This window comes from Oncorhynchus tshawytscha, linkage group LG27, assembly GCF_018296145.1.
Source record: "Oncorhynchus tshawytscha isolate Ot180627B linkage group LG27, Otsh_v2.0, whole genome shotgun sequence".
Lineage (NCBI taxonomy): Eukaryota > Metazoa > Chordata > Actinopteri > Salmoniformes > Salmonidae > Oncorhynchus > Oncorhynchus tshawytscha.
In genome coordinates, this window is record NC_056455.1 from 9,674,578 (window position 1) to 9,687,508 (window position 12,931).

At 41.4% G+C, this 12,931-nt stretch overlaps 1 protein-coding gene across 1 annotated transcript; it reads right to left on the reverse strand.

Annotated features, from left to right (window-relative positions):
* Window positions 1-1,379: 1,379 nt before the first annotated feature.
* On the reverse strand, window positions 1,380-10,837 carry arf2a (ADP-ribosylation factor 2a). Its single transcript, XM_024390203.2, has 5 exons — window positions 10,684-10,837; window positions 5,025-5,182; window positions 4,303-4,413; window positions 4,045-4,169; window positions 1,380-2,122 (listed from the first exon to the last, which is right to left on the reverse strand). Exons 2-5 carry the CDS (start codon window positions 5,170-5,172, stop codon window positions 1,829-1,831), a joined length of 678 nt encoding a protein of 225 aa, XP_024245971.2. The 5' UTR covers window positions 5,173-5,182; window positions 10,684-10,837; the 3' UTR covers window positions 1,380-1,828.
* Between the last annotated feature and the right edge of the window lie 2,094 nt (window positions 10,838-12,931).

Here is a 12,931-nt window from a genome sequence, read left to right on the forward strand (position 1 = left end):
TAGTGCAAGCTGGTCATGTTTCACATGGAGCAAGGGAATATGTGACTACCTGTGCAGAGGAACCGGGATAACTAACCCTGATGACACAAAGGTCAAACAACCTGGAAAGCCCCGCATAGGGTGTGTTAACAATTCAGAGTTTGGATTGTAGGCTGAAGTAAAGCGTAATGCATTGAATGCCATGAGAGCTTGATAACAACACAGCACTATGAGGAATTGGAGAAGAGTGCCATGTTAGCTCAGCTGAAAGTCAGTGGCGGCTGAAGGAAGGACGCTAAACAGGGGTTTAATGTAATGTCTGGAATGGAATCAATGGAACGGTATCAAACATATTGAACCACATTTGACAGTTCCATTATGCCATTCCAGTCATTACAATGAGCCCATCCTCCTACAGCTCCTCCCACCAACCTCCTCTGCTGGAAGTGACCCATCAGGCCCACCCCATGCCCTGCAGAAAAGCCCAACTCTGCAGCAAACATCCTAAAAGCTAACCCAAACACAACCAGCCCTTCATAAGTCAAACCCAAAGGATCCTAAAGCATTTTGATTGAAAGACTGCACACCTGGCTCCTCAGCTCATGCTAGACCAAGGGAACCAGGTCATCTGTACAAAAAAGAACAATGTAAACAAAATATAATAAAAAGGAAAAAAGTAGACAACAGAAAATGTAATGAGGAGAAAGCCAGAGTGGGAGCAACTCTCAAAAGGCCTCGCTGTTCCAGTGGACAGGAACGGTGCTGAAAACACCCAACTAATCCCATGTACACTAGCAGAGCTGTGGCTAGCTACACTCAACTACACTGACCCTCTGTCTAGCATAGGTAGTATAGTACTACACAAACACACACACAATTTATTGCGTTTTCCATACCCGGCAGTAAGGATCTTTCACTCAATCAAAACATTATCAATGATCTCACAAGGCCCTGTGAAAGGAACATCACTTAGTGGTGTTAGCCACCAATAAAGATGCAGCGTGATAGAGGCCATCACTTCTGATCCTAGAGGGCAGCAGGGTCAGCAACTGGTCACCATGGTTACCTTTTGGAACAACAATTTAGTGACATGGAGCCAGCAGACAAGTATTGCTCCATTCTAATAAACCGAAAACAATAGTAACAACTAATTTCAGTCAGTAATGTCTAGCAAACAGCTGACCCTAAAGTCCTGCAGGTCTTATCAAGCATCACCATCATTCAGGCTAAGGTGGAAACGAGTGGACGAGGGGCATGGTGACATCACTAATATGTTGTGCTTCAATTGATGTTTGAGGGTTAGGACAGCGACTGAATGCTAGCTAATAATTTATTAGCTAGTGTTCCTAAGACAGCCAGAACAATACAGCATGATTTTCCAAAGAATGCAAAGAAGGATCTAGGATGGAAAAGCTATTTTTATTTGGTCTTTTTTCCAACCTGATACAGGTTACATTGAGATTTATTTCATGGTGTGGGGTCTCAAACCAACAGTTTAACAAGAGTGTCTGACAGATCGCAACACTACTGGATGTAAAATCAAAGTTGTTTTTTTAATCTATAAACTTTATTCATTTTTCAGATTACACATAAGACTTAGCATCCTGGGTCTTTCTTTGCCTTGTGAAAACCAGGGTGTCTTAAGAGCCACTGACGGGTGGGGCAGGAGGGGAGGGGTGGGGGGGATGCTAGAGTTAGCCATGCTGTCATTTCCATGGGTGAGTGAGTGACTGTTGAAGGCACAGCAGGGCTGCTCCCACTCCCGGCTCACACACATGCACCCACACATACATACACATTAAGATCCACACAAACACTTGCACTCTCACACACACGCGTATGTGGGGTATCACTGGTCAAAGCCCCAATGGTTGGAGGGGATGGAGTGAGAGAGGCGGGAGGAGAGAGGGGCTGGGACCAGCGCTGTCGCCCATAACACACTGCGCAGACAAAGACGCAGACAGATGGCGGAATGGTGGATCACTTTTGCGTTCTTTAGCTGGTTGGAGAGCCAGTCGAGGCCCTCGTAGAGCCCGTCCCCACTGGTAGCGCAGGTGGCCTGGATGTACCAGTTACGCTGGCGCAGGGAGTGCAGGCCCAGCTTGTCTGTGATCTCCGCTGCGTTCATAGCGTTGGGGAGGTCCTGAAGAGTGGAGAGAAAAGGGTTAACCCAGGAAAACATGCGTCTGCAACAGACCTTCACAAGCCATCTTAGTATTAGAGGTCGACCGATTAAATAGGGACGATTTCAAGTTTTCAAAATCGGTACTCGGCCTTTTTGGACCCCGATTATGGCCGATTACATTGCAATCCACGAGGAAACTGCGTGACAGGCTGACCCCCTCTTACACGAGAGCAGCATCAAAAGGTCCTTGTGGCTGCAAGGAGCCAAGGTAGGTTGCTAGCTAGCATTAAACCTATCTTATAAAAACAATCAATCTTAACCTAGTAAACTAGTGATTATGTGAACTCGCTTGTCCTGCGTTGCATATAATCAATGCGGTGCCTGTTAATTTATCAACGAATCACAGCCTACTTCAACTTTGCCTAACGGGTGATGATTTAAAGCACATTTGCAAAAAAGCACTATTGTTGCACAAATATACCTAACCATAAACATCAATGCCTTTCTTAAAATCAATACACAGAAGTATATATTTTTTAACTTGCCTATTTAGTTAAAAGAAATTAATGTTAGCAGGCAATATTAACTAGGGAACTTGTGTCACTTCTCTTGCATTCAGTGCAAACAGTTTGAGCCGCCTGGCTCGTTGCGAACTGTGAACTAATTTGCCAAAATGTTACATAATTATGACATAACATAGAAGGTTGTGCAATGTAACAGCAATATTTAGACTTAGGGTTGCCACCCGTTCGATAAAGTAGGGAACGGTTCTGTGTTTCACTGAAAGAATAAACGTTTTGTTTTTGAAATGATATAGTTTACGGATTTTACAATATTAATGACCAAAGGCTCATATTTGTGTTTATTATATTATAATTAAGACTATGATTTGATAGAGCAGTCTGACTGAGCAGTGGTAGGCAGCAGGCTCGTAAGCATTCATTCAGACAGTACTTTACTACGTTTGCCAGCAGCTCTTAGCAATGCTTGTTGCACAGCGCTGTTTATGACTTCAAGTCTATCAACTCCTGAGATTAGGCTGGCAATACTAAAGTGCCAATAAGAACATCCAATAGTCAAAGGTATATTAAATACAAATGGTAGAGAGAAATAGTTGATGCGTCATAATTCCTATAATAACTATAATCTAGAACTTCTTAACTGGAAATATTAAAGAACTGGGAATTTGAACCACCAGCTTTCGTGTTCTCATGTTCTGCGCAAGGAACTTAAACATTAGCTTTTTTACATGGCACATACTGCACATTTACTTTCTTCTCCAACACCGGGTTTTTGCATGATTTAAACCAAATTGAACATGTTTCATTATTTATTCGAGACTAAATTGATTTAATTTATGTATTATATTAAGTTAAAATAAGTGTTCATTGTTCATTCAGTATTGTTGTAATAGTCATTATTACAAATGTATATATTAAAAAAAAAAATTGGCAGATTATTCGCCATTGGCTTTTTTTGGTCCTCCAATAATCTGTATCAGCGTTGAAAAATCATAATCGGTCGACCTCTACTTAGCATAGAGGGAGTCCATTGTATGACCTTGAGTTTAACTACTAGTATCTGCAAACCACATGAATAATAATACTGTACTACCAATTACAGATGCAGTTTACTGGTGAAGCCTTGGGCTGTGTTAACACAGGCAACCCAATTGTGATCTTTTGCCCAATTAGTGATCTGATTGGTCAAAAGACCAAATTAGTGGAAAAAGAGACCACCTGTTAGTCTCGCTCTGCTCAGTGTAAAATTGCGCTCTGATTCCATTTTAAAGAATTCGACGCACAGCTCACGCAGAGAAAACTTGATTGAAGTGGCCCACTCTTTACGTGTCAAGCTAAATTTACATATCCAGTGTAGCAGGTAAAAGAAACTACTGTTTTCCTGGCGCACTAGTGTCTCTCCCCAGTTAGTCAGTTCACCTGTTTGTTAGCGAACACAAGAAGCACAGCGTCCCTCAGCTCATCCTCAGCCAGCATCCTTGTCAGCTCCTCCCGCGCCTCGTTCACTCTCTCCCTATCGTTACTGTCCACCACAAAGATTAGACCTGGGAGAAGCAGAGGGAGAGAAAGGATGGAGGGTGAGGAAAACAAAAACATTTACCTGGGACAGTCTTTACTCAAAAAGTCAGAAATAGTGAAGATGGTGCTGAGGGGGTTCTGGTGAAAGTGTCCACTCACCTTGGGTGTTCTGGAAGTAGTGCCGCCACAGAGGCCTGATCTTGTCCTGACCGCCCACATCCCACACAGTGAAGCTGATGTTCTTGTATTCTACCGTCTCAACGTTAAAACCTGAGAAAGCGAGAGAGATCAGTTTCGTCAGAAACCTAAGACACTAACATTCCAAGAGGCTGTGTGAGATGACATATCAGCAATCCCAAACAGGCTCCTTTAACACAAATGCCTGCATGAAATGCCTTTGCTCAAATGTAGCTGCAAATTAAAATGTATATTTGAATAAAATATGCAAAGTGAATGAACATCTACTGGAATATGTAATGTCATCAGCCTTGTGTTACATTCATATAATGCAACATTTATTTCAGGGGGGCTGTTGAGCGCCATTCATTCCTATATTTAAAAGTCACTTAATCCCTATGACAACAGCCACATTGCAGGATGTTGCCTGCCTGCGGGAGCTCTGCAGCTGATGCAGGCAGCTACTCTGGGCATGTGGGCAGTGATCAGGGTTCGGATGAGATGGGGACAGAGGGAGTACATGGCTGTACGTATGACATTCATTTCCACTCCCCTACGACTAAACAAACGGGAGCCTAGCCCTCATGAAAATCACATGGAGCAAGGTATTGGAGGAGTATTGGGGAGCATTTCAGGAGGGTTTTGTACCTAGGTGAGGAGTGTGTGATGAGAAGGGGTAAAAGGGATAAGGCTAAGCTACTCACCGATGGTAGGGATTGTGGTGACGATCTCTCCCAGTTTAAGCTTGTACAGGATGGTGGTCTTGCCGGCAGCATCCAGCCCTACCATCAGAATCCGCATCTCTTTTTTACCAAAGAGATTCTTAAACAGGCCTGCAAACATGTTCCCCATCTTGGCTAATCTGGAGGAAGGGAGACAGAAACCAAAACGGTTAAGCTAGTAGTGGTACAACATTCATTGTGCTTATCACCGGGCTAAACCGTTCGTGTATATGTGTGTCCACGTGTTCGGTAACACAAACGCTTGCTGACGTATGTGAGCAGTGTGGATGAAATGATTCATTAACGTTAAAATATTCTGCACAGCTCCCGCATACGTGGGTGGTGTGGGATTGGTGTAAAACAACACATTTTTTATGAATCCATTTATAAATGTATATACTGGTTCCCATCCTTGGTAATTTCATTATGATTTTTGACCTGTGAGGCTAATAATGTCAGGCTAAGCTTCCTTATCTCTGATAAAGGGTAACCACGGAGAGTAAATTCATGAGGGGGAGAAAAAGTGCTGAGAAAAGCATTCAGTCGCTGTCTGTGTTTATTTTGCGTGTTAACAATGGGCCCTCACAGCGGCGCCTCTGAGTCTCACACCACACACGAGCAGGACTCAGTGTTGTTCTGAGTGGCAGGCAACTGTTTACCCATAGCCGGGAGCAGAGAAGTGGATCACATGACTGGCAGAGCACTGACCAGAGACATGATCCAGAGGTAGAGGCTGGTTACAACATAGCGCCACCTGAACACCTATTGCCCAACACCCACCAAGCAAGAACACAAACCGGCTCTGTAACAGCAGCCACAACGATTAGAATGCAATAGCCCAGTCAGTCCCAAATAGAAGCCTACATATATGTCTAACAACACCATATAACTAATTCATGTTTTTTTTAAACATAACTTTCTCACTGTTGAAATGCGTTTCTAAATGTACACGAGTCTTTCCACCAATTTGGTGCCTTTTGAGAAGTGTAACTTTCACAATTTCAAATAAATGAAAAAATACAAATAAAACTCTCTCTCAAGAGGTAAATTTTGTTTTTATAAGCAGTGCCTAACTTAGTGCAAAAATAAAGTAACAGGGTTGATGATTTCTTCTTACATCACCCATAACATTTGGGGTGGCAGGCCTAGTGGTTAGAGTGTTGGACTAGTAACTGAAAGGTTGCAAGATCAAATCCCCGAGCTGACAGGGTAAAAATCTCTCGTTCTGCCCCTGAACAAGGCAGTTAACCCACTGTTCCTAGGCTGTCATTGAAAATTTGAATTTGTTCTTAACCTTTTTGGGATAGGGGGCAGCATTTTCACTTTTGGATGAATAGCGTGCCAGATTGAACTGCCTCCTATTCTGTCCCAGATGCTAATATATGCATATTATTATTAGTATTGGATAGAAAACAAACTGAAGTTTCTAAAACTGTTTGAATGATGTCTGTGAGTATAACAGAACTCATATGGCAGGCAACAACCTGAGAAAGAATCCAAACAGGAAGTGAGAAATCTATTTTCAAAACAGTGCCTATTGAAATCTCAGTGAGATATGAATGAGGATGCACTTCCTAGGGCTTCCACTAGATGTCACCGTCTTTAGAAACTGGGTTGAGGATTCTACTATAAAGGAGGGGCTCTTTGAGTGAGTGGTCTGGCAGAGAGCCTCGGTCTCATGACGCGGGCTCCCGACAGAGTTTGCTCTCGTTCCAATGCTTTTCTTCAGACAATGAAATTCTCCGGTTGGAACCTTATTGGTGATTTATGTTAAAAACATCTTAAAGATTGATTGTATACATGATTTGACTTGTTTCTACGGACTGTAACGGAACTTTGAGTTTTTGTCTGGAGGAAGTGCTCACGCCTGGATTACTGGGCTGAACACGCTAACAACAAGTGGCTAAATTATGGGCTTTATGGAACAAATCAGTCATTTATTGTGGAACTGGGATTCCTGGAAGTGCCTACTCATGAAGATCAAAGGTAAGTGAATATTTAGTGTTTTTTCTAGCATCTGCTGACGCTAAAACGGCAGATATTCCTCTGGCTGTTTTGGGTTCTGAGCGCCGTTCTCAGATTATGCTTTTTCCGTAAAGTTTTTTTGAAATTGACACAGCGGTTGAATAGAGGTTAAGTCTTTAATTCTGTGAATAACACTTGCATCTTTTATCAATGTTTATTATGAGTATTTCTGCAAAATCACCAATGTTTTGGAATCAAAACATTACTGCACGTAACGCGCCAATGTAAACAGATTTTCAGATATAAATATGCACATTATCGAACAAAACATACATGCATTGTGTAACATGATGTTCTGAGTGTCATCTGATGAAGATCATCAAAGGTTAGTGATTAATTTGATCTATATTTCTGCTTTTTGTGACTCCTATCTTTGGCTGGAAAATGGCTGTGTGTGTTTTTGTGACTTGACTCTGAGCTAACATAATCATATGTTGTGCTTTAGCTATAAAGCATTTTTTTAATCGGGCACGATTGGTAGATTAACAAGATGTTTATCTTTCATTTGCTATATTGGACTTGTTAAAGTGTGAAAGTTACATATTTCAAAAAAATAATTCTAATAATTGAATTTCGCACGCTGCCTTTTCAGCGGAATGTTGTCGAGGGTTCCGCTATAGAAAGGTTAACTGACTTCCCTAATTAAATAAAGGTGTAAAAAAAAAAAAAGAATCCACTTATGACAGGTAAACTGTCACAGAAACATGTGTGCAACCAGGAGGGGCAATTGAATGCAAGCTTCACACAAAAAAATACATTGTTACAACATTTGTAGTCTATGGGTAAAAGGGTTGACATGTTGTGCTCGACCCACTCAGTTTTGCACCACAAAATTGCCGAAAAGAGTAGAATCAGCGCATCTGCTTTTACTCTAAGATATTACTATTAAATGTTCAATGTTTTAAAAGCCAGTATCACCATATTAAAAAGAGTTAATTTCACATAACAGGGTTGAGGGACATAAATTAATCACATAAATAATCTTCAGAAATAACTGTCTAGCAAAAATGACTAGGGCTTTACAATGATGCTGAACCATGAAGACGTTTAGGGATTAAGTGGGTTAGAATTGTCATAAGTGAGAGTTGACAGAGCGATGTCAAAATGCTGCATTTTGGCACTTTAGTAGATTTATTGAATTCTCCATGTTGTCTATAATATTAAAGGGCATTTAATATAACAGGCTTTTAAAATACAATATTGGTGCACAATTTCTAATTAAATTATTGAAGGGTCACAAAAGGCACTCATGGAATGACCCACAAATGTATCAATTGTTGACTTTCATTTTTAATCAGGCATATTCATTGCAATAACAATCCATCCTATCATTCAATATGTTGCCAAGCACATCGCAGAATCATGTGATTTAAGACATGGCCTATGATGAAACAGGCTCACTACATCAGAAAAATAGTGTATCCTAAACACCATGATAAAAACAGATTCATATTTGAGACAAGTTAGCGGTCTTAATAGAAACTGGACAAGAGTAGGGGACGATGGGACCGCATGATTTTTAAAAGACCCATACAGGTGTTGTTGGTGAAACGTAGAGCATGCAGGCTGAGCTCAAGGAAAAGCACACAATGAGGCCAGTGATGTGGCGAATATAGGTCAGCGCTCAGAGGAACCAGAGTACTGGAGGCTGGATATGGGAGAGGTAACAACACACCTGTAAGCAGAGACACACTGCTGAATTAACCAGGAGAGAGACAGGGAAACAATGATCCTGTCATACCAAAAACAGGCTATTGAACACTCAGGTCTTTCTCCAAAAGACACAAACGACTTTTAAAATAATGGAACATTTTGCTACACAACTCTGATCTTGTGCAAAACACCTCCCACTAACACATGCCTACAAATGATAGCATAAGAAAACACCAACACAGTATTATTACACTCCTTCAAGACAATTGTGTGGCAAATGGTATAGAAATTAATATAATTCATAAAGGTGTTCTTTGGTGGAAACATGCTAAAGCCATTTACATATGACATGCCCTAGCACTTCTGAAATAAACTATACGACTGTAGGCAAACAAAAGCTAGGAGGGGTGTGATTTGAGTTCTAACATCATGAACACAGGGAGTTGTCAGTTTCACAAAGTGCCTTCCTGGATTCAGAATGTGACAAAGAATCTAGCTCTAGCCAACAGACATTCCATAGAGGGAAGTTTCAGAACTAGAAAAGCTCATAGCTTGCAGATTTCTAACAATGACATCACAACAATGGCAGCTCATTTGAGTCAGGATTGTCCACCCTGCTCCTCAACTAAAGCAAAGAGGAAGTACTCAGAATGCATCATCCTCTGGGAAAACAGGAATGATAGGGGAGGGGTATGGGAAGCCAGCAGCAAGTCATCAGAGAGTAGTTAAGTGAACTTATCACAGTATGCATGTGATAAAGGCTGCCTGAGGTGGAGTATTTTTGGGATGCATCGACAGTCGGTGTTAATCTATCAAAACACACATCGTCCCTATGACAGTCACTAGAATTCAAATGTGGCAGACGGGACTTTTTGCACTTGTCCTGAACAATCTTTGAAAAACATTTTCAGCAACACATTAATATTGAAGGAACACTAGGAGCATCAAGGAGGCTCATTTTCTGGTTGGACAGGCAAATAGTGGACATTTTTCTTTTAAGTCTAGCAATGTTTTTCCATAAGGGAAAGTTGGGCATGATGGGGTTATCCTGCTACACTGGTTGTTTGATCAGCCCCTCATCAGGACCTGAACAAAGTAGGAAAATCTGCCAGAGATTCCTGGAGAACTCAATGTTGGAAAATGGAAATGTATGGAAGACAGACATGGGTGTCACAGTCATAAAGAACACTAAGATGAGTGTAGCTTTGTATGCATCACACACTATTTTGCTTCAGTTGTCTGTCCATTAAAATGACTTTGGTCTAACATAAGGGTTTAGCTAGTTAGCTACATTAATTTGTAACACACTAGCTAGTGACTAACCATGTGACCCGTTCAGTTTGAAGACTGACAAGTTTCCAAAACCAAATGTAACCATCCAGTACCAGCAGTTACGCTAGCTAAAGCTTCCTGGCACAGTTTAGTTACCCAGCTAGATGGTCGTGGTGGTCTCTATGGCCAAGTTGACCAGCCTGTGGGTTAAACGGTAAGGTAACTACATTGATTTAGAGACGTGTTTAACGTTGGTTAGCTAGTTAAACGGCGGACGACTCAAATCTCAATCCACGTAAATTAACGTTACGCAGTCAGAAAATAGGCGTAGCTAGCTAACGTCAATTGTGCTAAGCGAAGCTCGACATAATGACTCAAAATAGGAGGAAGCTGAATGTCCAATCACAATGACCAGCGAATACTTACTGACACAATTTCAGTAAAATTAGCGGAATAATATTCTCACGACTTTTACAGGTCGTGAGAATATAATGCCGGGCGAGCTAGCTAACGTTAACTAGCTATTGACGGCAGATGATCCTCGTTTGGTTTGAGTCTACGCAGGGGGATTCGTTGTCAAAGCTTGCGGTCAACCGAAAGCAAATAAGCAATCGTTTGCATTCCAGATCCATGAAAAAAAAAAATACTATAAATTACATATATATATTGCTACGTTGAATACATGTTTTACCTTTTAGTGGCGGTTTCTCGATCTTTCTTTTACGCTCCTATTCACCGCTAACAACAAAATGGCGTCTTTCACAAGTGTCAAGAAAGCCGCGTCATGGACGTTGCACATCGTAAAATCTTCACCAATCATATTATCCATGCAAGTCACAAAAACGTACCTTGCTGTGCTGCGGACCAATCGATGAAACAACATTTAATGTTGAGGGCGGAGTTTACAGAAGGCCCTCCTCCAGTTTGCCCTACAAACTGAAAGACCAGTCAAGCTTCCCGTAGGATCAAGCATCCCCGCCTCTTCCCCGCCCCATATTTCCGGCTTCAATGGAGACAGGAGAAATTTGCCACTGGCCCAACCCATCATCATTGGGGAGGATAGCAAACAAAACAAACCGGTTGCAATGGTTCAATCCAGAAGAATTGAAAAAACGTCCGGAAAATAAAGGACCATGGGTGTGTATAGCCTTATATTATATATGGCAAGCAAGTGCTGCCTTATATGCCTTATAGCTAGGCCACTTGCCTATAATGTCATAGAGATTATCATCTCAATCAATAAGCAACAGCCTACAATTTACATTTCTGATCAAATAATTCCAGCCTGTTTCTGTCATTCATCTTTTAAACAGCCTGAACGAGTCAGAGCCAACATCATAGAAATAGGAATTATAATACAAATTAAGCAATTTAATGGGATCTATATGGCCATCACTAACATGCAAGGTCTACAATGACAGCTCGGTCTATAGGGCCAACATGTTGGTAACTGGAGTTGGGGGCCCCTGGAGGTGGGCAGAGGGGAGAAGTGGGTTGCAAGGTTCAAGGTGCATCAGGGTTCAAGCGTTCATCAAGGTTGTTGGGGTCATCGTTAAAGGCTCACAGTGTGTGTTGTTCATATTAAATCCACTAGATGGGGCCGTCTCCATGTTGCTTCATAATGTCCCAATGAAATCAAAGCCAATAGTTTCCGTTTACTTGTTTCCTTTCCATAAATCAACCACTCTGAAATTATAGACATATGCCTATGTGAGTGAAATATCATCAGTTGGAAGTTTGTCCACCTTTCATGTGTTTGTTCTCATGGTTAGCTAATTCAGGTGGTTGTCCGGTTCCCTCAGTTATGCAGGTGTCAGCACTGAGCAGACAACTAGATCTTTGATTATCCATTCATCCACATGGTGATTGTAAACCAGAGTTGTTGTTGTTGCTGTTGGACATGAAGTGAACAAAAGGGATTTTATATGAAATGGCTTATGGACTGAGACATCATGGGTGGTAGGCAGATATATCTACAGGTGTCATGAAGCACAGAATATCATTTAATTAGGGGGTATAAACCTTGAGATGCATTACATTAAAATAAAAGCTTATTGTTGATGTTTGTCTGTATGTGTTTTTGTACAGTATTACTTATTCACCGTGACTAGGCAGTGGGCAATGCCACTTGTCATTAGTTTGTGTGTTGTCTAGGGCTGTCTATCCCACAATGTGTTCCTTCTCCTTGCAGGTGTTTGGTCAAGCGCCCACGTGAGCATAAATATATTACAAAATAAAGATGTTATTCCAGTTTGAGTACAAAAACGGTTGTTTTCCCTGTTGCTATGAAACAGTAAGTAAGAATCAAAGAAAAAAACACTGTTAGGTAGGGAAAATTAGATTGGTGGTTTTGTAAACATTATGACCAAAATGAAAATAGAGTTATCAAGAAGGAGACAGACCATCAGCGAGTCTTTGCTGGCAATGGAAAATAGTCAGCAAGCAATGGTGGAGATTCAACTGTAAAAAGTATGTATTGCTTAATAAATGCCTATGTAATCCTATACCTATAAACCAAGATCCATTTTTTCTATAACAAGTGAATCTGCATCTTTGTATTTGTAGGCTATGTCTACCTTCTCAGGCAGCTACAGAACTTCTTAAAGGAGCACAGTTGGTTATAGTCATTCTATAGCCAGCCATCCTATAGCCTATAGTTATTCTGGTATATGCCCATACACTTGCCACTGGTGTATCCACCATAAACATGGCACAGTAGATCTGTCAGTGGGTAGAATGAAAATGCACCAGCAAGTTTGAATATGAGGCACAATAATGACAAAACCCAACGAATGCTCATCACAGACAGGTAGATTTGCTACCTGTCACTTCCATCTAAGTGGGGGCGTTTCCATGGTTGGGGTGGGACGACAAGGGAGTCCAATGGGCGTGTGGCACGATGATGCGCTCCCCAGAGGCCTTGCCTCCCTTGGGACCGC

Bases quoted from the DNA above. Each gene is read 5' to 3' on its own strand.
- arf2a (XM_024390203.2), bottom strand. From the start codon at position 5,172: ATGGGGAACATGTTTGCAGGCCTGTTTAAGAATCTCTTTGGTAAAAAA. The intron at 4,414-5,024 runs GTGAGTAGCTTA...TCGCTTTCTCAG, and splicing joins CACCACAATCCCTACCATCG to GTTTTAACGTTGAGACGGTA. The intron at 2,123-4,044 runs GTGAACTGACTA...TCCACTCTTCAG, and splicing joins TTGTGTTCGCTAACAAACAG to GACCTCCCCAACGCTATGAA.